Source organism: Streptopelia decaocto (genome assembly GCF_964273445.1).
Source record: "Streptopelia decaocto genome assembly, chromosome: 20".
In the NCBI taxonomy this organism is placed as follows: Eukaryota; Metazoa; Chordata; class Aves; order Columbiformes; family Columbidae; genus Streptopelia; species Streptopelia decaocto.
In genome coordinates this window covers 6,116,529-6,138,675 of record NC_138675.1, presented here as the reverse complement: position 1 = coordinate 6,138,675, position 22,147 = coordinate 6,116,529, and the positions used below count along the sequence as shown (strand labels likewise).

The window sequence follows — 22,147 nt, the reverse complement described above, 5'->3', positions numbered from 1 at the left end:
GTGGCTTGGTGGGATTATTTTACTTTTTGAGAGTGGTAATGCGTAGTAAAAATACCTTGAAGGAAACAAAGTTTGGCCATCAAGGGATGGAAGTTCTAAGTATTTGTCTTAATGATAGCTGTGCTTTCAGATCTGCATTCTCTTCTGTGAATCTTTAGAGATTGTTCGCAGGACAGGCTATATAGGTGAGGATGGAAGACTGCAGCCTTTTCTTTTTTTATAGGAATAGTGTGAGAAAACGAAATAATGAAGTGTGTAGTGAGCATTGTCTCATTGCTGTTACCAGGTAGTTTTAAAGAGGAATTGGATTTAACCCAAGAACGTATGTTTGGATGAGCTGTGTTCAATTCTTCGCATTTCTCTTATCATCTAAGCAGGCACTGGTCGACATAAAAATGTGATGATATTAATGATACCTTAGTTTCAGTAACTGGACTTAATTGGATGAACAGCTTGAGCCCTAGAAAGGACATTACAGTTGTAACAATGCAGTGAGTGAATCGGAGTTCTTCTTTTGCCTTTGAATTGTTCTGTTACTGTTTTCTGAGTAGTGAGCTTTCCCTTTACATTAGAATTATTATACTGGGGTCCTAGACTGTATCTCCATTTGCAGGATGGAAGTTTTCTTGATTTCATAAGGCTTTCTGTTCAGTTCAAAGATTCTGTGCAGTTGTTCAACGTGTAAGGGACTGCCTGGACATATAACTTCCCTCTTTACATAGGAATAGAGCTCATGTAGCTTAGAGAGAAACAAACCCAGAAGTTGTTACTTTGAGCTGTGTGCTGTGATAAATCCTTTTGACATAGCTGAATTGTGAAGTTTTATTGTATATAAGTAATAAATTATGTGAAGCCAGTACTTGATTTTCTTACATGGAAAACAGGAACAAAGCGACTCTTCTATGGGTAACTTGTAAGGAGAGATTAGAGGCTTGGGTCAATTGGAGTGTGAAGAAAAGTAAACTACCTTGCAAGGACGGGTATTGTTGTCCCCAGCAAGAGGAGCATTATCTACCAGGTATCCTTGTCAACAAGATTAGGGGGAATTAGGCTTAGGGCAGAGACACTTAAGCACTTCAGCCTCTGGAAAGGTCTTGAGTGAGCTCAGCCAAGCGAATGTGTTATTCTCAAGCAGCCTGTCTTCCAGAACACAGGCCATATTAAAAAGAGTGTGAGGTAAGCATGAGTTCAGCTGCTACCTATTTCTTCATAGCTATGGTGATAGGTTGGAAAGAAAGGAGTGTGGAGCTTGAGTAGTACCTTTTTGTAGAAGGCTTGCTCGATTTAGAAATTTAGTAACTTCTTTCAAAACCCCAGAAATAGAAGCATCATCCTTCTCAAGCTTAGAGTTCCTCCTAGAAGCTTTCTCTTTAAGTGGGGTTGAATGCCTTTAGAACATGCTCAGAAAACAAAGCTCTTATTTCATGGTATCCAACTGTGTGAGTTTGAGACGAGCATAGATCATATATTGAACAGTCTCTGCTTGTTACTTCTGTGTTGGTAATATTAATAAATCTGTATTAAAAATTCCCATGTATCAAGAGTGAGTATAGATAAAATACTTGTTTGCCTTACGTTTTCCTGACCTTACCTGTTGTTCTTGCTCTTTTAAAGACTTCTTTTTTTGTAAATGCTTGATAATGGTGAGCTCTGCTGACTTGCAGTGTAGACGAAAAATAGACAAGAGGATTGCCTAAGACTTGGTGTAAAAGAGATCGAGGAATAGCCAAGTTGGTTGTCTGGTTGTCCCATAAATTTGAGTCTGCTTCAGAGACCTCCTACATTTTAATGCCCTTGGGTTCCTTGGGATTTTTGTTTCCTGAGTGAGTTCAGTCATGTTGGCAGGAATTGGAACTTCCTGTTGATGTTGAAACAACAAAGACTACAAAGGGAATGTGGAAATCTGCTTTAAACAATTTCTTTGGATGTGGTCAGAAATGCAGCTCAGAGCTTGTAGTTGCTTGGAATGCACAAGGGCTGACTTGTAACTCTGAAAGTGTATCTGACTTCAAGATATGAATTAATCATACGGATATACGATATTACAGATGGGGAAGACTTTAAGAGTTGTGTGCAGTCAGCCACTAATTGTCACACAGCTAATAATAATCCAGAATAAAAGTACGGTGTTCAGTTTCTTTGAGGTGAACTTATATGACTTTTTTCCCCAGGATTAGTGTTCAACTCCTTTGGCCTCTTCCTGTTCCATACAAATAAGTTTTCCATTTAAATGCTAGAGAATTCTATTGCATGGTGCACGAATTCTGGCAGAAATAAATTGGCACTATTTTAAGCTGTATATTACAGGAGAACATATCTACTTTGACTGACATTAGATTATTCATCCTATTATGTTTTGAAATAAAGCTGCGTGTAAATCTTGAATGTAGCTACCTGTAATTCTGCAGCTGGAATTCTGGTGTCCTAAATCTTTATCTTAATCCCGTCATTGAGTTGCTGTAACCTTGAACAGAATGCCTGAGTTTTGGATTGTAATTTTGTTCTCTGAAATAGGAATGATGCCACCTCCAAGTTCTTTGTACTCTGCTGGAGAGGCTGGTATTTGCTTAGTGTTATCTGCTGGTGCACTCTTCATACCAAACTGAATCAGAAAAACACTAATGAGAAAAAAATGCAAAAAAGAGGCCTGAAGGGAAGGAATATATTCATCAATTATTTGGACGAGGGAATAGAGCGCACTATCAGCAAGTTTGCTGATGACACCAAGCTGGGAGGAGTGGTGACACTGGAAGCTGTGCTGCCATCAGAGACCTGGACAGGCTGGAGAGTTGGGCAGGAAAACATTGAATGAAATATAACAAGGGCAAGTGTAGAGTCTTGAATCTGGGCAGGAACAACCCCAGGTTCCAGTGTAAGTTGGGGAATGACCTATTAGAGAGCAGCGTAGGGGAAAGGGACCTGGGGGTCCTGGGGACAGCAGGGTGACCATGAGCCAGCACTGGGCCCTTGTGGCCAGGAAGCCAATGGTACCTGGGGTGGATTAGAAGGGGGTGGTCAGTAGGTCAGAGAGGTTCTCCTGCCCCTCTGCTCTGCCCTGGGGAGACCACACCTGGAATATTGTGTCCAGTTGTGGCCCCTCAGTTCCAGCAGGACAGGGAACTGCTGGACAGAGTCCAGCGCATGGGCAATGAAGATGCTGAAGGGAGCTAAGCACATTCATGTGTGGTGCCACCTTATTCTGAAGATATTTCAGAGGAATATTTTCACCTATATTCCAGTACTTAGAAACCAATCTGCCTTTTTCTCAAGTGTTTTTTGAGATGATTGAAAGGACTTGTCTGCTCTAGTAATTTCAAGCTATGACTTCTACTAATTCTCATTATTATCACCTGTCTTTCAGCTTTCTGGTTGTTTCGGAGGTGGCAGTGAAGCACACCTTTAGCACAGGAAAATGAGTGAGCTTGACCAGTTACGCCAGGAGGCCGAGCAACTGAAAAACCAAATCAGAGTACGTATTGTACCAGTGGATCTCGAAACCACAGTACAGATGGTCATCTGTGTGCCTTGAGGAGAACGGAGATGGACAGCAATGATGCATTAAGTTAAATGTTTTCACAATGTCAAAGTTAATGTGGATATTTAGAAAAGCCAAGCACATGTAACTGCCTTAGGATGTTACTTTTTTGTCTTTTAATGTTGCTTAGAAAATAATAGTTATAGAAGTAATGCACAGAATGGATTAGATGAAAATGAACGTTTACTGACATTTTTCTGAGCCAGAACCTGACCAATGTTAAGCAAACCCCTGCTTAAAATAAGGTCAGTGATAAGGTTATTCAGGGCTTTGTCCAGTTAGGCCTTGAAAACCTCCAAGGATGGAGGCTGCACAGCCTGTCGGGACAAGCCATTCCGTTGCCTGGCTGTCTTTGTGGTGACAATTGTGTCACCTTTCTATCAAAAGAAGAAGAAAATATTCAAGTTAAATGCTCAATGTGTTTTAATAGCAGACAGCATATTATGCTGATGCTGCAATTAGGATGGGTCCTCTCTGGGTGACAAACAAATGCTTCCTGAACCTTGTTCTGAGGGTGCTTGATCAACTTGACAAAGCGGAGATAAAGAAATGTACAGAACTTCTGAATCCTTGAACTTCCTTTCTTCTGTTGCAGGATGCTAGGAAAGCATGTGCGGATGCCACCCTGGCTCAGGTAAGCATTTAAGAGTTTAACGTGAATTATGAAAATTTGTCTCCTTTATAAGAAGAAAATACAGTGTAATTCCATGAAAGGAGTTTAGTGTGAGGGAGGCATTCTTATCTGTTCATCTGAGTCCTCAGCCGCATTGATAGCCTTTGGAAAGAAGCAGATATCTTTGCTCAAGTGCGCTTGCAAAAGAATTGTGTAACATGGGGACACGAGAAGTATACAGACATTATCCATAAAATAAACTTACAAGCTTTGGTCTGCATTGGAAAGCTCATTCAATTGTAATTGTGTATGATGTGTTACTTTTGGAACCGTGAAGCACGGAATTCCATGCATGACACCATTGCTATTGCAGATCACAGCCAATATCGACCCGGTGGGGAGAATTCAAATGCGCACTAGAAGAACACTCCGGGGACACCTGGCGAAAATTTATGCAATGCACTGGGGGACTGATTCCAGGTGGGTGCTCGTGATACAAAATCAGATCACTTGGCTTCACTGCTCTTTGGAAAGTTAGGTGCACAGGACTCTCATTTTTCCTGTTCCTACCAGAAGGAACCACTAATTCCTAGAGGATTTGGGCAACCAGGAGTATGCCATTGTATTGCAGTTCTGGCATTCGTTCAGGGGCTTTGGGTATATTATAACTTCAATTTCTCTTTTAAAAAACAGGAAAAAGGAGAATGTGCTGACAGTGTAGATTCCCAAATTTGATGATCTGAATCCTGTGTGTAGAATACAGAAGCACTCATTCTGTGCAAGTGTTCTCCCTCAGTTTTCAACATTGAGATGTTAGTTACATGGCTGCAGATTTTTCTGAAGTCAGAATGCGTTAACGTGTAGGTGTTCCCTCACACATTTCTGTAATATTTAGCATTGAAATTGCGTTCTTGCAAAATTATTTTTATAGTCCTAATAATTGAGTTTGGTAATGCGGCACTGTACTAAAATGGTTTCAAGTACCTTGGCCTTGGTAGTGGAGACAAATGTCATCAGGAAGATTTTCTTTCTTGTCTTCCTACAATGATCATGTTTTACCTCCCGTTTCCTCTCTAGGCTTCTAGTTAGCGCCTCCCAGGATGGCAAACTTATAATTTGGGACAGCTATACTACAAACAAGGTAAGAGTAACTGATATGTGCTGTGTAACTCAATTGTAAATACAAAGGAAGGTAATATTACCTATCATGATTTTGGATGCATCACTTTCATAGTGCAAAGACCAAAGTCTGAATTTAAAGAATATAGCAGTCTTAAGTGCATTGTGTGTGGAAATGTGCACCACAAATGCAAACCAATAAAATACTTCATCTTAGAGAATGTTTTGATTTGTTTCAATACTGCGGATAAATTTGATCAGAGAGCAAGAAGTAACCAGGATGTTGCACCAGAACCGTCAGAGATTTAGGCATAGCCATAGTAATTTGGTGCCTGCAATTAAGAATTGAAAGACTTGACATGTAATGGGTCATGACTTTCTAGCTACAATCACATCATGCAGCTCAGGGTTCATTTTACTTTCATATGACAGTGATTGGCTTTTGCTGGTTCTGGTTACTGTTCTCAGAGGCACGTGAATTGTCGTTAGCCCTGCTTTGTGTTGACAGGAGCATGGAACTGGCTTTTTTTGAAGTTTAGCTTCAATAATTTTTAAAATAAAGTTCTTTCAGCACAGAATGACAAGGAAATACGAGGCAGTTGTTTAAATATGAAGCTTGATTGCTTGCAGTGGATTTCCAAAGAAGGATTTAAATGGCAGTGAAAGTACTTGTTCATCAATCAGTTGTTTTGTAGATGAAATACACTGACGTGTCGCTTTCAGGTGCATGCTATTCCCCTGCGTTCATCTTGGGTGATGACTTGTGCATATGCTCCTTCTGGAAATTACGTGGCTTGTGGTGGTCTTGATAACATCTGTTCCATTTATAACTTGAAAACTCGTGAAGGGAATGTACGTGTCAGCCGTGAACTAGCTGGTCACACAGGTGAGTGCCTGTTCACTATTACCTAAGCACGTGGTGAAGACTTTTAACTATGATTTCCTAATTAAGAAGATATATTTTGTTGTGCAACTCTGTTTCGCAGTGGGGGGACCTTAGCTGCATACAGCCTGGTTTTAAATGGCTTTTTCTCCCTCTATTTTAAAAACTTTAAGGGTGATACTCTTTGAACAAAAGAGGCCGAGGTCATAAGCATTTTTTGCTCCTGGTGGCAGTGATGTGCAAATCCACTTTTTAAGAGAGTTTTGTGCAGGGTTACCTGAACTTCTCGCCAGCTTGGCCAGTGGATTCCACACTTTTTGCCTCACTGCTCCCTCTTCTTCCTCCTCTCCTCACTCTGTACCAAAAAAAAATCAGTAAGGTATTTCCAAAACAGCATTGACCCTGTTTGATGAAGCTGCTGAAGTTTATTTTCTACTGTTACAGACATCTTTGTCTTGGTTGACTTGCTGTGCTACCAGTGTCTCAGTGTGCTAGTGTAGTGGTTGAACTGGGCATGGACTGTAAAGAGCCAAAATACATTTTTGTCCAAAATGTTGGAGGTTCCTATATAAAGACCGTCCATGTTTGTATTTCAGGCTTATGTGGTTGTTCTTGCTTCATCTTCAGGAGGGGTGGAAGCAACAAAATAAGCAAGGCAGTGTGCAAAGTGAAGGGTAATCTCTGGTCTTATTCATCAGCTCTTTATTTTGTTTTCAGGATACTTGTCATGCTGTCGTTTCTTGGATGATAATCAAATTGTTACCAGCTCTGGCGACACCACTTGGTAAGCAGTAAAATTTTGACATGATTGTTAGTAATGACTTTTCACAGCTATGCTCTGTTATTGAAGGAAATGTTATTCTTTGTAAACCTAATAGTTATCCAGAAGTCTCCATGTGACTAAATGTTGTTCATATGTCACGTTTTTACTAGTAATGAAGAGCTTGGTCTTTAGAGTTAGTTAGCTTTGGCTGGCTGGTGGTGCCCGTGTTCTCAAGAGCCCGACCTCATTTTCTGGGTGAAGATGGGATGAGAGATTTTTTTTTTTTTTTTTTTTTACTATAACTATTTGGCTTTCAGAAATAAGTGTATTAGGCCAATGCCTTTTCTCAAAGTTGTTTAGTATTCAGGACTTATTACTGAGTCATATTTGGATTTTTCTAATACAGAATTTAGTTTATGTTGCTATTCAGAAGAACTCCTAGAAAATATTCTGCGGTGACAGCAGATGGGATTTTTGAGGAGAATGTAGGTGTGTGTCTTAATAAATACCAGCTTCTGAACAAAAAAAGACCTCAGTGTTTTTTCATAGGTTTTTCTATCATATCTGATTCTTAAAAGCATTACAGCTCTCCCAAGCAGCAGTTCTTACAGAAAAGGGAGTCTAATAGATACCTCTCCTACACAGCATCAGTCTCTTTGAATGCTGCACAGAATCACAGGATGTCAGGGATTGGAAGGGACCTCAAAAGCTCATCCAGTGCAATCCCCCCATGGAGCAGGAACACCCAGATGAGGTTACACAGGAAGGTGTCCAGGCGGGTTGGAATGTCTGCAGAGAAGGAGACTCCACAACCCCCCTGGGCAGCCTGGGCCAGGCTCTGCCACCCTCACTGGGAACAAGTTTCTTCTCAAATTTAAGTGGAACTTCTTGTGTTCCAGTTTGAACCCATTACCCCTTGTCCTATCACTGGCTGTCACCGAGAAGAGCCTGGCTCCATCCTCCTGACACTCACCCTTTAGATATCTGCAAACGTTAATGAGTCCCCCCTCAGTCTCCTCTTGTCCAGCTCCAGAGCCCCAGCTCCCTCAGCCTTTCCTCACACGGGAGATGCTCCACTCCCTTCAGCATCTTTGTTGCCCTGCGCTGGACTCTCTCCAGCAGTTCCCTGTCCTGCTGGAACTGAGGGGCCAATCTATTAGTTCACTGATTCTGAGCAGCTATTAAATATATACTTTTTTTTTGTAATACAGAAATGGTTCAAAATGTGTGGTGATAGTCTTTTATTTTTATTAAAAACTAAACAAATAGGATTTGGTAAAATGATGCTCTTTGTAAGAGGCTACAGCGGCCTCAAGTTATTGTAGTACAGCTGTCTGGATAAGTTTGTCCTCGACATCCCTTCAGTATTTGTTAATACTTGATGAAGTTTTACTTTTAACTGTTTAATAAATATACAGGTTTAGACAAGAATTGCTGTCTAGACCTTCTAATAGAGCACAAATGTGTTGAATTTTGCCTTTTTAATTATTCTTTCAAGCGCTCTCTGGGACATAGAAACTGGTCAGCAGACAACTACATTTACTGGGCACACTGGAGATGTTATGAGTTTGTCTCTGGCTCCTGACGCCCGGTGTTTTGTTTCTGGTGCCTGCGATGCCTCTGCCAAACTGTGGGATGTTAGAGAAGGAATGTGTCGGCAAACCTTCACTGGCCACGAGTCGGACATCAATGCCATCTGCGTATGTATCCGCTTAACGGAGGATGTGGGATTTCAACTTACAGTTTTATATTTCTCTTGTCTCGCCTCATAAGCACGTACTGTATGCTGTAGTATTCTGGCATATTTTCTTTGGTAGGTTTTGTAGCTGGGGAAGGTACGTGAAATTTGTACCATTGCAAATCCTTTGTGGTAAATAGAAACAGTGGGTATCCCAGTAGTGGAGAGGTGTATACTCCTCTCTGCTGCTTTTGGTTTCCACTTGGTCTGTACAAAATGGTATGTTCAATGAGACAGAGGAATCAAGTCTGAAATTGTCTTTTTTTTCCCCTCTCTCCCTCGTTCAAGTTCTTCCCAAACGGCAACGCGTTTGCCACAGGCTCGGATGATGCTACGTGCAGGCTTTTCGATCTTCGGGCTGATCAGGAACTTATGGTTTATTCACACGATAACATCATCTGTGGCATCACCTCTGTAGCATTTTCCAAGAGCGGCCGTCTCCTCCTAGCTGGTTACGACGACTTCAACTGCAACGTCTGGGACACGCTGAAAGCTGATAGAGCAGGTAAACAGTTTGGGGTTTAAATGTTGTAAATGCAGCCTGACTTACTGAACGTGTGAGTGGAGTCATTGCTCAGACCTTTTAGCAAGTCCCATCTCAACTCTAGATCTCTGTGATAACCTGTTTTAGGATGACCAATGATGCAAGTAGATTGATCGTTTCAGTTCTTTAAAATGAAAATTTTTATTAGAAAAAAAAGAGAAAATGTGTGACATTCTGTGTGTGATAATTAGGTTTGGGTTTTTTTACATCCTTGAAACCCTTACATTTAAGGGGACAGAGGAAAACGTTGGCTGTCTTAATTTTTCTGTGTAGTGTTTCAATTCTTTTTTTAATGGTACTCTAATTGAATTGTAGCAGCCCTCCCTATTGACAAACAGATTATATGTAGGAGTTTTAGTCTTGTAAGTGCTTGTAAACGTAGTAAGATAAAATCAGATGGAAAACGCTCTAGTATTGATGACATAATTCAGCTTAACTTTTGATTTTACACATTAAACATTTGCTATAATCTGACTGATCTTTACCATTGCAGAGAGAAAAAACTGAGACCTACTTGCAATGCATGGTTATACTATATTTATTGCTATGACACTGTCAACAGAATTTTGGGGGCTGTGATTTCGTAGCTCATGAGAAACCTGTAAAGGTCATAATGTGGGGTATTTACGAGAAAAATTTTGGAGTAATGCATTTGCTGTGCTTGAAAAACCAAAAACATTTAACAATTCCAGCCATGTTTGTTTAGGATTTTGAATGTACAGGTTGACTAATCCAAAGCCCGGTGCCTCCGTGTTCCTCGGACTGCAATATGCAATTCAAGTAATGTGACGTGTTTGTTCCGCGTCCTTGCAGGTGTCCTGGCTGGTCATGATAACCGTGTCAGTTGCTTAGGGGTGACTGATGATGGGATGGCAGTGGCAACAGGATCATGGGACAGCTTCCTCAAGATCTGGAACTGAAGCAGTAGGTAAGTATCCAATTAATTAAGCTTGTCCTTGATTGGTATTCAGAATGCATTTTTTCAGTGCTGTTTTACTGATACTGCGAGCTTGTAGTTCAAGCTCGTAGATCAGGAAAGTCACTGAGGAAAAAAAAAAGGGGGTGTTTTTATAGCAGGCTATTTGTTTAATGTATGCAGTTACACTGGTGTGATGCTATTTTGGGCATACTTTATTTTCCGGGTAGGGATGACTGTACAGTCTTTTGAATCTGGGTGGGTAAATAAATGACGCTCTGGCAAATGGGGAGATAATGGTTAAATGGATTGTGGGTAGCGGGAGCAAAGCTTGAACCTTGATTACAGTTGATTGAAATGCAGCTCCTAACAAACTTCTCTGTGTGCCAGAAGAGCGGCGGACTCCATGACTGGAAGAAGTTTCCAACGGTTGAAAATTAAAAATGATAGCATATCCAATCCAACCATACTAACTTGGACCCCCATCCTCCCCAACTTCAAAGGGCAAGATCTTTTCCGTTTCCTGTTGCTGAAATGAAGAGCACAATTACCTTTCCAAGAAGAATTTCTGTGTTGTAAGCAAAATGAAATTGTGCATTCCTTTTGGGACCATAGTATTTTCTTTTTTTGTCTTGAGAATTTAAAAATCAAACACTATCATAAAGCATGACCAGAAAATAAACTTGAGCGTAATTGTGAAACAGTTAGCTTTCACTGTAGTTTCCAAGTTGAAGTTAAGGACTTTATCTCACACACTTGCAAATTTTAAAGTCATGTTTGTAGCAGGATTTTTTTTCAAGTTTCCTTTTTAAATACATTTCTTTATGTATTTAATTGAGCAAAACAAGGGAGTCCTAGCCCAGAGCATCTGGGGGTTGTTAACGCTGTAAATTTAGTCCCTGATTTTTTTTATTTTATTTTCTAGTATCACAGATAATTGTTGCACAAAACTTGGCATATATAGGATAATGTTAAGCAGTAAGGTAACCAAGCACATGCTGTAAAAGGTAATGAATGCTTGTTTAAAGAATCCTTTCACCTTTTATGGATAACAAATGCAATCCTTGGTCCCTCCTGCCCCCTCTTTTTTCACCACACTGATTTTTTTAATCTGTTTTGGTTTTGTCCACTTGAAAGGGCAGTTTATATATCCTGACACTATCCTACAAGTCTCAACAACCAGGAATCTCTGTTTTCAAAAGAGACCTATCCTACACTTGGGTATCGAGTCAATTCTTTGTGTATGAAATGATGTACAAATCAATGTTTTGAAAATAATGATCTTGAACTTTCTAAGTTAAACAAAAAAAAAAAACCTTTTTTGATTGTTTGCCATATTGGGTGGGTTTACTCTTAGAATCGCATGCTGTAGAAATGCTAAAAAGTGCATATTGGACTAAGTCCTTAGATGTTTTTTCTTTGAAGAAATAACCTGTTTAAAAACTGTAACCATTGTCGCTGTATTCATTTATTGTTGCTACTCTGTGCATAAATCTCTGAAGAACTCGAGTACCAAGCTATGCACGTTTTGGAGTAGCGTGATAAGTCACTTTTTTTTTTTAAAGAAACAGCCTGTTCAAACAATCGCTGTCAAAGATTCTGGGGTGTGGGAGGAGGGAACCTAGACCATCTTCTTTATAAATCAGTTCCTCACAGCCAGTTCCTCTTGTAGGATGAGTCCTTTGCATCTGATCAGAGTCATTTTTGTAATGAGCAGGTTTTCCTGGCTTTCTTTTCAAATAAAATGTTAAAAGCAGCAGTGTTTGGACAGCAGATTGTTCTGTTAAACTTTCCTATCTTCTCACTGTATCCAGAAATGCTCCTTCCTAGCAGCAGTAGTAGCTTTTCTCCATTTTGTTTTTTCTGCAACATTCTGTACAAAAATGTGCTGTAATTGTGCGTTAGGCCTGGATTTGGCATAAAAGATGAATTCCCTCTTACTCTCTCTCATGAAACTACTCTGTAGAGCTTTCTCCACGCCCTGTATCCCTCTTCACCTTTTGTATTTAATTTTAAAGTCAGTGTACTTCAAGAAAGCTGGATGCAAGATAGATACTATATTAAAATGTAATGTTATTTAAGATGTAATAAAGCAGTTTGACATGAGTTTTGGCTGATCTGTTTTGCAGCTTATTGTCCAACCCACAAAATATCTTCTGGCAGGATCCGAGTTACGAAATAAACGTCAGAGAAGTGTGTGCTGCCCCAAAACAAATTGTTTGGTATTTTAAATGGTTTGGATGTTTATGGGCTAACTGGGCAGAGTATGCAGCGTGTTAAAGGGTGTTTTTGTGTGAAGGGATGTGTGGTTTGGTTTAGAGCTAAAAGCAGCTGGAAGATGAACTAAAACCCTCGCAAATTTTCACTATTGGGAAGTGTCACCAGCAGTATCAGAAAATGTACGTGAAAATGTGCAGTATGTGCTAACACTGAACGGCAAGTATGTGGAGCCTGGTGCCCATCACAAACATGCCGTGTGGAATATTCAAGAGTCTGACACCTGAAGTAGGAAATTAGAGCAAAATGTTTAACTTGAAACTTTTGTGTCCTTTAATAGGAAGAGAATTGAGTGGAACATCTTGTGTTGTTGCCGTTTGAGGACCTGTTGTCATTGTTAGCTGTCCTCGCTGTAGGTATTGAGAAGGGTAAGTAGTTGTCAGTTTAATGCTCAGTAAGAACAAAGAAAAAAATTAATGGATTTTATACCCACAGAAGCAAATTCCTGAAACGAGGTGTTGAAAGGCAATTGGTTGAACAGGTTGTTATTGGCCCGCTTGAGGGTTTTGGTTTGTATTTTTGGTGGGTAAAGTATTTTCTCTTGTTCTGGCCCAAACAAAAGTGGATTTTCCCTTATTTCACATCAACCAAGAGGAATTCCAGTGCCATGGCTTGGTTTCATACCAAACATGGAAATTCTCAGCCTCAATGGAGAAGGTTTTAAAAGCTGTGAGTATGGAAAATATGATGATGACATAACGAGCAGTCGGTAGCTGTGAGCGTTGGGTTTTGGACGGCAGAACACTGGTAAGAGCTCACGGCTGGAAATGCTTAAATTTGGGAATTCAAATTTAGTCTTTCCCAATTCCAAATGGTAAAGCTGTTCTTTCCACTCACGTGGTACATTTGTATTCCAGTGGATGTTTCATATGTGACTTTGTCTATAGTAAAATGGATCTGGGTTGACTTCATCACATTCTATGTAGCGCTTAGTCTATGGGTTAAATCAATTCAGTGGAAGCAGGAAGGCTTGAGCTTACGCTTCCCGTGGCGATTCCAAAGGTTTTGTCAAATATTGACAAATTGTGGGGTCCCAGGGGAGGAGTTTGTGTTCCAGAGCACAGTACTCTGGGCCCATCCAAATGGACGTTCAAGGCAGGCAGAGTTGAATCATTCTGAAACTTACTCAGCTTTTTCTTTAGATGTCCATACTAAAGAAGTCTCCAAGGAGTATTTGGAAAGTGTGTAGGGCATAGAAACACAGCGTATTTGTAAAAATACCCAGCACGTCACAGGCGTGGGGAAAACAAGCCACAAAATGTGACTAAAAGTTGGGTGATCTCTTTGCTTAGGGAGCTGGCTGCTAAAAACTCACCCTTTAGGACACAGGCCCTGCAAAATACTCATGTAAGTAATTCCAGGCTTAAATAGATAAGGGAGGAAAAAGCCTGTTTAAAAAGGGTGATAAAATGCCGACCTCTCATGAAAATGGTACGTACGGTACAAACAGTGCAGCTCCCTCTGGTGGTACAAAACACAATGGAAGGGTCAGTGGAAAGGGAATGTATGTGACAAACCTGCGCAGATGTTCTGGTTTTTCCATAAAGACTTACAAACAAACCAAGTTTTTCTTAATGTTCACTTTCATAGGGACATTTTTTTTCTGTTATTTTGATGTAAAAACTTGAGCTGGCAGAGGTGGCGAGGTTAAAATCAGCCAGTGTGAACTGGAGCAGGGTCTCTTAGGCAACTTGAAATCCAGCTCTTCTTTAGAAAAGCTTCAGTAATTCCCTGCACTTCTCTCCGCCCCCCACCCCCCCAGTATTTCTCTTTAACATTTTTGACACCCCCTGTCACAACTCAATCCCAAGTGCTTGCTCTTTTCAGCCTCCCTCCTCTGCTTTAGGTAGGAAGTGGGATCTGGAGTTTCTAATGAAGATATTTTGATTGACAAGGTATTTGTGCAGAGATCAGACTCTGACGTCTAATTCTATCCAGCGGTGAAGTGCCTTTCTGCACTGGAAATGAGCATTGCTACCATGGATATTATCCTTATATCTGGTAGAACCATCACATAAATTCCAACTCGCTGTTTACAAAAGCCAACATACTTTAAGATCTATAGGATTCTAATTTATCTTTTTTTGTCTCCTCTGCAAACTAAGGATTCCTGTTGAGTGAAGAGCCAGTAGGCAGCAGCAGATCCTTTGCTACACTGGCTGGTGCTTGACAGAGTGAGTCATACTGTAATAATATGTAACTGCATATATTTATCTAAACTTCCATTGATTTCTCACCATGCCTCCTTATTGTTTTTAGTGATTTACTTCCTGCGAAATTATAAACAAAACTGAAGTAAGGTCCAATAGGAATAGCCAGGTTTGATCCTTGGCTCCCCGAAGCTGGTGCTTAATCCAATGGGAAGAACAAGACAAGATTCAGAGTGAGTGGTTGGCAACATCTGACATTTAAAGTTACTCAAGCTTTATAACCGCAAGGTTTTTTGCACTGTGCTCTCTTGTTCACTGAAGCTGCTCACAATACCACATTAGTACCCAGAGGACATTAAACAGTGGATGAAGTGGTCTAGGTACAGTTTACAGTTTGCTCCATAGAAGGTTATTTCAGTCTTCTCCTTACAACAAACAAAAATATTTGGAATATGTTTTCTTGCATTTTTTTCCCCTGTGCGTGCTTTGCTGTTCTTTGCCTAGTGGGGATCTGAGCTCTTGAATGAACAATAAGTATTCAAGGAATGACAGCTCTGGGAGTGATGGACACCAGTGTGCACTAGTGAGAGATCTGGGAGCTTTTCCAAGGATGACTGCATCACTTAATTGAACAATTCTATATTTCATCTCCTGCTTCATCAGATGTGTGTTTAACCCACTGCGTTCTGAAAAGCTTGTTGAGTCTCGTCCCCAGTTCGTGCAGTCAAGTCGTGTGAAAGAACTGCCCAGGGTATGAGGTTCACTGGATCGCGAATGAAGGCCAAAGAGCTCAGAGTGTTCATGGAGGAAAATGAGATTCCTTGGCCAGGCTGGTGCCAGCGACAGTTCTGAAAATTGATGATCAAATTAAGAAAATGATTCTGTTGAGCAGTTCTGTCTCCCTCCTCCCATGTCTTATTTCAGTCAAGTGATAGCATCACACGTGGTGGCAGGAAATGGAGCAATAACAGAGAGACTTCAAAGAACAGCTTATAAAAACTAAAGGTTAAACTTTCACGAGCAAAAGGATCATTCTTGTTCTTTGAAGCTTGTCACAGTTCTACACGCCAAGAGTAACTTAACCAGAAAGGCCGGATGGGAGCCAGGCAGTTTTCCCTCCTCAGCGCTGATCCTGGTAAACGTGAAAGTTCCTCACTGAGTTGTAGAGCTCAAGTTAACAGGGCTCACTTCTCATTCTCCGCTAAAAACTGGAGCACAGACGGGCTCCCTGGCCCACGCTCCCGTGTTCCATGAGGAAAATATTCCCGTGCCTTCGCTCTTCCTGTCCCGCATCCGCTCGTGCTGATGAATCTGGGCAGTTGCCATCGCTTTCCACCAGGCGGAATCGCATGAGTGAGCAGCAAAGATGGCAACAGGATCAGGGTGGGATTAGTGTGATGTTCTTGTGCTGTTGGAGGAAACATCAACTGTAATACGTTAGGCTGTAAGCCAGATAAATCACAAATATTCTTAATTTTACAGTTTATTCTAGTAGAGAGAGAGAATCTTAGGAGTTGTGTTTGGCTGAGCTCTTCACAGGACATCCTCTGCAATCATATCAAGTGGATTTATGAGCCTGTTCCTCCTGCTCAGATGATAGTCCTGTTTTGCTTGGTATTGTTTGAGAGGCTTTAATGCTTTGCAGGAGGGAAATTCAGCTCTGTGGAGGAAGACCAGACCATAAAATAATGGTCTGGGCTCTTTGAGAAGTTACATAACAGGGCAGCTGCATCACATCTGAGAGTTACTGGGATCTTTCCTTCCTCTCCTCTCCCCACTTTTCCATGTCACAAGCCAGCAACTTCCATTCTAGTCCAGTGCTATTTAGCATCCATTGGTGAAACAGTCTGCAAGTGATTCTACTTTGTATCCTACCCGTTTCAGAATGGCTAGAGCTAAAACTTGAACTCCTATTCACAAAAAAAAGCCTTTAAAAACCCCCTTAAACTCCTATCTACAAAAAATATTATGCTGTTATGAATTAATATCATGTAATTGACCATGTTAGGAGAATGTGTTTAAAATGTGGAGAAAATAGCAGTTTGGATATGAGTAACATGATGCTCTCAACTCTGAGTCACTTGGTGAGGTGAATTATTCCTATAGGGACTCGTGTACTGACACATTTATGCTCGCACAGAATATATTGGGGCATGATCTTGCAAATTAATATAACTGATCTATTTGCCATCACACAAACTTTTGCAGGATCTCTTCCCATGATGAGCATGAAAACCACCTGAAGTCCAGTGGATCTGGGTGCTGAGTCTGTCCCAGGCTGCAGCTTCTAGTGCCAACTGGTGCTGATGCCCAGTTTAGCCTGGGACCTTGTAACTGGACTTGTATTTCATAGCGTTTGGGGATATACAGCTGCTGTTATCAGGGAAAACTGTTATAGACAACACTCTTTTGCAAAACCTACAATACAAACTCTTGGTGCATCCTTCTCTCTCTTAGATGCCACGGCAAAACATGCTGTTTGCCTGCACCTTCTATGTTCATTTATAGATATGAAGTATGGTGAGGAAATACTATTTCTTCTGTACTCTCCACCTTTGCAGCTGATGTGTAAAGGAACAGCAAAGCCAACCTTTGGTGTGTTCCTAAGAACTGCTTGCAGGGAACTGTCTGCAAAAGACCCAAAGGTGAGTTGTGTCCGTCTGGCCAGGCTGCTGTCGCAGGCTGTGTAAGTTGTGCTACTGACCTTGGTTTAAACGTTCACCTTTAATTAAAAACTTCAATTAAGAACTTCGCACCATCGCATAAGCGCTAGAGGGCACTGCTGCAGTTTCTACAGCTGCTGTTTCCTGGTTTGGAGGATTTTGTGCTCCCTGCCCATGCAGTGGTAGCTCCTCAGACAGTGTAATGGTTGTGGTTTCAGGTGCTGTTCTACAAGGAAACATGGATAAATTGGAAAATATCCAGCAATGAGAATACCAGAAGTGTAGATATCTTGCTATGTAAGGTATGTTTAAACAATAGAATTGTTTCAATCTAAAGAAAAGACTGAGAAGAAACATAAGTTTATGTGTAAAAGGCTGCTGGAATTAATGGGATATAACATTTGTCCGTGTCCCTGATGAACAGATCAAAAAGCAATGGGAGTTCAGAATGTACCAAGAAGTCTTGCACTAGAAAAAGCTTATTAATGTAATAGTTATGAGTAACACTGAAATATATAGCCTCAGGTTGCTATAGTGTTTCTTCCATTAGCGAACCTTAGGAACAGTTTTGGTAGATGACATGATGTGGATAGAACTGTTCCTGCCTTGGAGCAGAGCGATGTGTGACCTATCGAGGTATCACCAAGCCCCATTTTCCTGTGATTAGGAGCTGGCCAATAAACATCACTGATTACTGAAATGTTTGCTGAATAACTAACCTGCTGTCTCACAACAGGCGAACGCTTAGAGACAAAACAGGATGTGAAATCACGATCCAGCCATGCTCACTGAAATCTTCGAAGGTTAGTGCAGAGTAGTGCCAGAACTGGAAATGCTGGGAAGCTTATTGTCCTGCAATAGAGGAGGAAATCAGCAAACACAGGAAACTAAAATATATTTACTCAGTTTGAAAGGAAACACAGGCTTTAAGGAACAGAGAGTTACCTGGGCGAATGAGGTGGGGACACAGGCCTGGTGGGAGATGGCACGATGAAAGGATGTTATTTTGGATGCCTTTTTTTTTAAATAGCTGCCTGACCACCGTATTTTGGCAATCATCTGTGAATGAAGAGGGAAGGTAAACTTGGCGCTGAGGTGTAGCTAGTTAGTCATCCCAAGAACAAGTCCGGTGCTTCCTTCTGGTGCTTTTTCTAGTCATAGGGCAAGGGTTTTGCTGGGGCCACAGCTGCTCTGAGCCTTCTGGCCGAGGCAGCAGGCAGTCATTGCACCCAAGCTATTGTACACGCAGGTGCAGATCTCTGTGTGTGTCATTCTTTTATCTGAAAAATTACCTTGCTCTCTTCTATGAAGAAAAAGGATCATTTAACTATAGAGCAGGCTGTTCTTTCAATATGGGGTATTTGGTAGGTAGATGTCCTTTTTGTGCAAAGGAAAAGGATTTATTTCTCCCTCACCTTCCTGTGGCTTTCTGAGAACTGGAACAAAGGTTTTGAACGGGAGGGTTTTCAAATGCATCTGTGATCTGAGCATCTGCAAAATACAAGGGAGCTGAATACATGAAAAGAAGAATATTAATAATGCTGGGGTATAGAGAATTCTAATGCAAATGACCCAGTAGCTGGCAGAGACGAACCTCTTTCCATTTCTGTTTGTGACAGTTAGCAGGGTGTGATGTAAGGCCTGTATTCAGAATTAACCCTGTCTTACATTGAGGCTTTTGGATCCCAGACTGGTTTCCTCTGCATTTGTGTTCTCATGATCACACCAACTGTTTTTATATGTTTCTGTTTTCAGAAGAAGAACAGGCTTTGGCCATTTTACTTCTCATGCCATTTGGTGAACTTGTGCTTCTCGCTATCTAAAATCATTCCATAGTTGCGCAACGGTCTCCAGATGGCAATGTGACTGAATAACACATGACAACAAAGAGGAATCGAATGTAAAGAAACTCTCATCCTGTTTCTTTGCTGCTGCTCATCAGGCTGTTTTCAAAGTTTGGGTAGTTATGAAAGCTCATGACCCAACTTCCTCTGGTATTACAGCAAGATATTTAACTTGGGTGGCTTCTGGCAAGTAAAGGGCTCAAAACAACCAGCTCCCCCCCTATCACCAGCCAACTAGTAGCTGAAGTTGCAATTTCAGTACCTTTTAGCTGTTATGTTGTTGGGTTGTGTTCCAATGACAGCCTAGGTGATACAAATAGACCAGTTTTCCTTGAAATACTGAGAGAGAACTATTACAGAATTCCATAGGGCCAGGTTCTGAGGTCTCTCCTACATTCGTGTCACAAATGCTGGGAGCACTGGTGGTTTGGGAGCAGGAAGCAACTGCAACTGCAGTTCTCTCTTCTCCGAAGAAGTTGAAGCAACTAGAAGCTTTTAAATTTTCCAACTAATCAAGCTGCTTTCCTAAAGAGAATCAAGGCTTCCTATGAACAGTAGACCTGCTTTTTAACTCTTATTTCTTTTAGGATAGCAACTGGAAATCCATAAAGCATGGACAGCGTGCTGCTCAGGGACGTGCAAAGAGGCATTTCCTGTATCAGTGAGATTACGGTCTTGACAAGATAGATAAAGAGAGAAGTAATTATTTAATCTGTTTTGAAGGTGCAGAAACTCCATTAGGCAGGCAGGGAGAGGCAGGAACGCCTCCCAAACACCCCAAGCTGCATCCCAAGCCCTTCTCTGTAGTGTCTCTTCTCCAAATCCTGCTGCGAGGCAGGAGGTAAGTCCTGGGTGAGCACTTTGGTGCTACTCTTCACACATTAGATTTTGCCAGAATCTCTCCACTCCCTGTTCCCTAAGTTTTCTTTATTGGCTGCCAACAAGCTCTCAGTCCTGTCCTGACATTATCAAAGACGATCTATATTGTCAAGTAGATTGTGTGGGGTCACACGCCAACATTCCCGATCACTTATCTCAGCTGTGCTGCAGGTTTATTAACCCTTGTGCAAGTCAATTAAATCTTTATCTTGAAAATCGGGATAATGATATTTATGGAACAACTGGAGGTGTTTGTAATCAGTCTGAATAACGAATGCAATTCTGTCGCTTATATTTCTGTCTCTCGGTGGCTCTGTAGTTTGTGGCCATTGAGAAATGGCTTGTTTGCCACGCTCATGAGCCGCCATTTCCATCAGAATTCAAACTCTGCGGTAGGTTTTTATTTCTCATGATTTCTTAGGAATTCTGAGTCATCAGAGGCTGTTTGAAATTAAATTTGAGAGGTGAGAACTACATTCTTCCACGCTGTTAGGTGCTAATAGAGAAAATTAGTTAATTGTTTCCGGTTTGGTGGAAATAACTTCTGCTGGAGGTGGGTTTGGGTTGTAGCTGGAGAGTGAAGAGAGCCTCTCTGTACCAGGCACTGCTCTTCTGCGCAATTAGTTAAACAAGCAAGAGCATTTTTTGTTAACTTATCTTTTATATGTTAATCTAAAGCCAGTCAAATTATATTTCACAGACCTGAGACCCTTAACAGAAAAAAGCAGCAGGTTTTTATGCTTATTTCTCAATGTTACTGCTGATGTTTCTCTTTCTTTTTCCCCAGTGTCTTCCCTGGGAGGAAGGAAGCACAACGTGGGTGAGAGTGCTGAGCTGCACCATCCTGGCCGTGGTGTGAGGGAGGACGTGCTCAAAAGTGACACAAGACACTTCTATTTTTCGCGGCACATCAGTACATAAAGGAGGGCTGGGCTGTTACCACCTGTTACGTTCATCCAGAGCAGCAAAAAGAGTTTCCAAGGTCGCTGCTGAACCTGGGCAGCTCAGAGCTGCTCTTGTAACCGCAGCTCTTTTATAAATAGGATAGGCTCAGCTGATTAGCAGCCTTATCTCCACCAGTTAATGGGGATAAGTGTTCATCATGCTGCTGAGTTTGTGCCTCTTGCAAAACGTTGAGCAACTCTATGAAGTTACTACGCGTGGGGAAACAAACCCCTGCCACTTCAGAATGTTTATATTTTAACAGCAAATATATTCTAGTGGCAACTGGTTCTAGTGGCGATTTATCTCTTTCACCTTAATGAATTTGGAAAAATTCATCCCAAGAGCGCACTGAAATGAAAATGGACTCCTTGGGTAGCTTTTGTAGTCAGGAACTGGGTCTGGACAGGACCAAGGCACCGCATCTGAACATCGTTCCTCTCTGCTGAATGTGCTGTTTTACTGCAGCTTTGAAGGTTAATGCTTTGGCTCTGAACAAATTAGTGCTATGTGGTGCCCTGTGGTGTTGTCTCTTTACAGCCTGAACGTCTCTGTCAGCACCTGAAAGATATTTCAGTCTCCAAGGTAGTGTTGGCTCCATAGAACCGTGCACTGTTTCCTCAATTAATGCAGGCCAGGCTCTTCACGTTGTTGGGAGGGAGGAGGGAAGAGCAATTGTGACTCAAAATACTGCACTTTTTATGGAATGGTGTCACGCTACCTGCGGTATTTCCCCAGATGTAGCAACTGCTTCCTCTTTGTCGAGTTTGTCTCACCAGTTACTGACTGTCGCTTCCTTGCAGCTCCCCCGTTTCCTCAAAACATAATTTTCTACATGAAGGAAGAAGGAAAAGAAAATCTCCGGAATGCCAGCGTTCTCCAGTGGTGGGACTCGCTCCCACGCGGTGGGCTGAGCCTGATGGACAGTCCAGGGAGCTGCATGTTTGAGCTCTTTGAAGTAGAACGGTTGAAAATGCAATGTAGAAATTACAGAACCTGGTCCATTTTGGTAACTGGGAAGGATCGTTGTCTTGCTCGCAGTTATAAGGAGCCTCTTCCTGCTCTGCTGAAGTTTGTGACCAAGTTCCTGGTGATTTCAATACAACACATGCACCCAAAACAAACGCTTCTTTCCCCCCACCCCCCCTTGCTCAAAATTCGGTTTCAGATCGAGGACAGAAAGGCGTTTTCAAACTTCTGCTGGGCTTTAATTCCTTCTCTGGGTAATTTCTAATTGCAAAAACAAACAAGACAACTGCCGGAGGTGACAGGGCGCATGCG

General features: G+C 41.4%; 1 protein-coding gene and 1 long non-coding RNA gene across 8 annotated transcripts in view; one reads left to right on the top strand and one right to left on the bottom strand.

Moving 5' to 3' along the window:
- Positions 1–12,217, top strand: part of GNB1 (G protein subunit beta 1) — a 28,708-nt gene extending 16,491 nt beyond the window's left edge. For 6 of the 7 annotated variants that reach the window (XM_082069897.1, XM_082069894.1, XM_082069896.1 and 3 more), the window contains 10 exons: positions 3,362–3,469; positions 4,131–4,169; positions 4,522–4,628; positions 5,226–5,289; positions 5,991–6,153; positions 6,868–6,934; positions 8,412–8,613; positions 8,940–9,156; positions 10,009–10,123; positions 10,502–12,217. In XM_082069897.1, the coding sequence (XP_081926023.1) occupies positions 3,413–3,469; positions 4,131–4,169; positions 4,522–4,628; positions 5,226–5,289; positions 5,991–6,153; positions 6,868–6,934; positions 8,412–8,613; positions 8,940–9,156; positions 10,009–10,115 (1,023 nt within the window). In that variant the 5' untranslated portion in view covers positions 3,362–3,412 and the 3' untranslated portion in view covers positions 10,116–10,123; positions 10,502–12,217. The remainder of the gene's footprint in view (positions 1–3,361; positions 3,470–4,130; positions 4,170–4,521; positions 4,629–5,225; positions 5,290–5,990; positions 6,154–6,867; positions 6,935–8,411; positions 8,614–8,939; positions 9,157–10,008; positions 10,124–10,501) is intronic. The other variant, XM_082069900.1, reaches the window with a different exon arrangement.
- A 5,035-nt stretch (positions 12,218–17,252) lies between these two features.
- Positions 17,253–22,061, bottom strand: LOC309448313. Its single transcript, XR_014185783.1, has 4 exons — positions 19,308–22,061; positions 18,147–18,260; positions 17,921–18,053; positions 17,253–17,427 (listed from the first exon to the last, which is right to left on the bottom strand). It is a non-coding gene; the product is annotated as an uncharacterized lncRNA (long non-coding RNA).
- Positions 22,062–22,147: the final 86 nt, after the last annotated feature.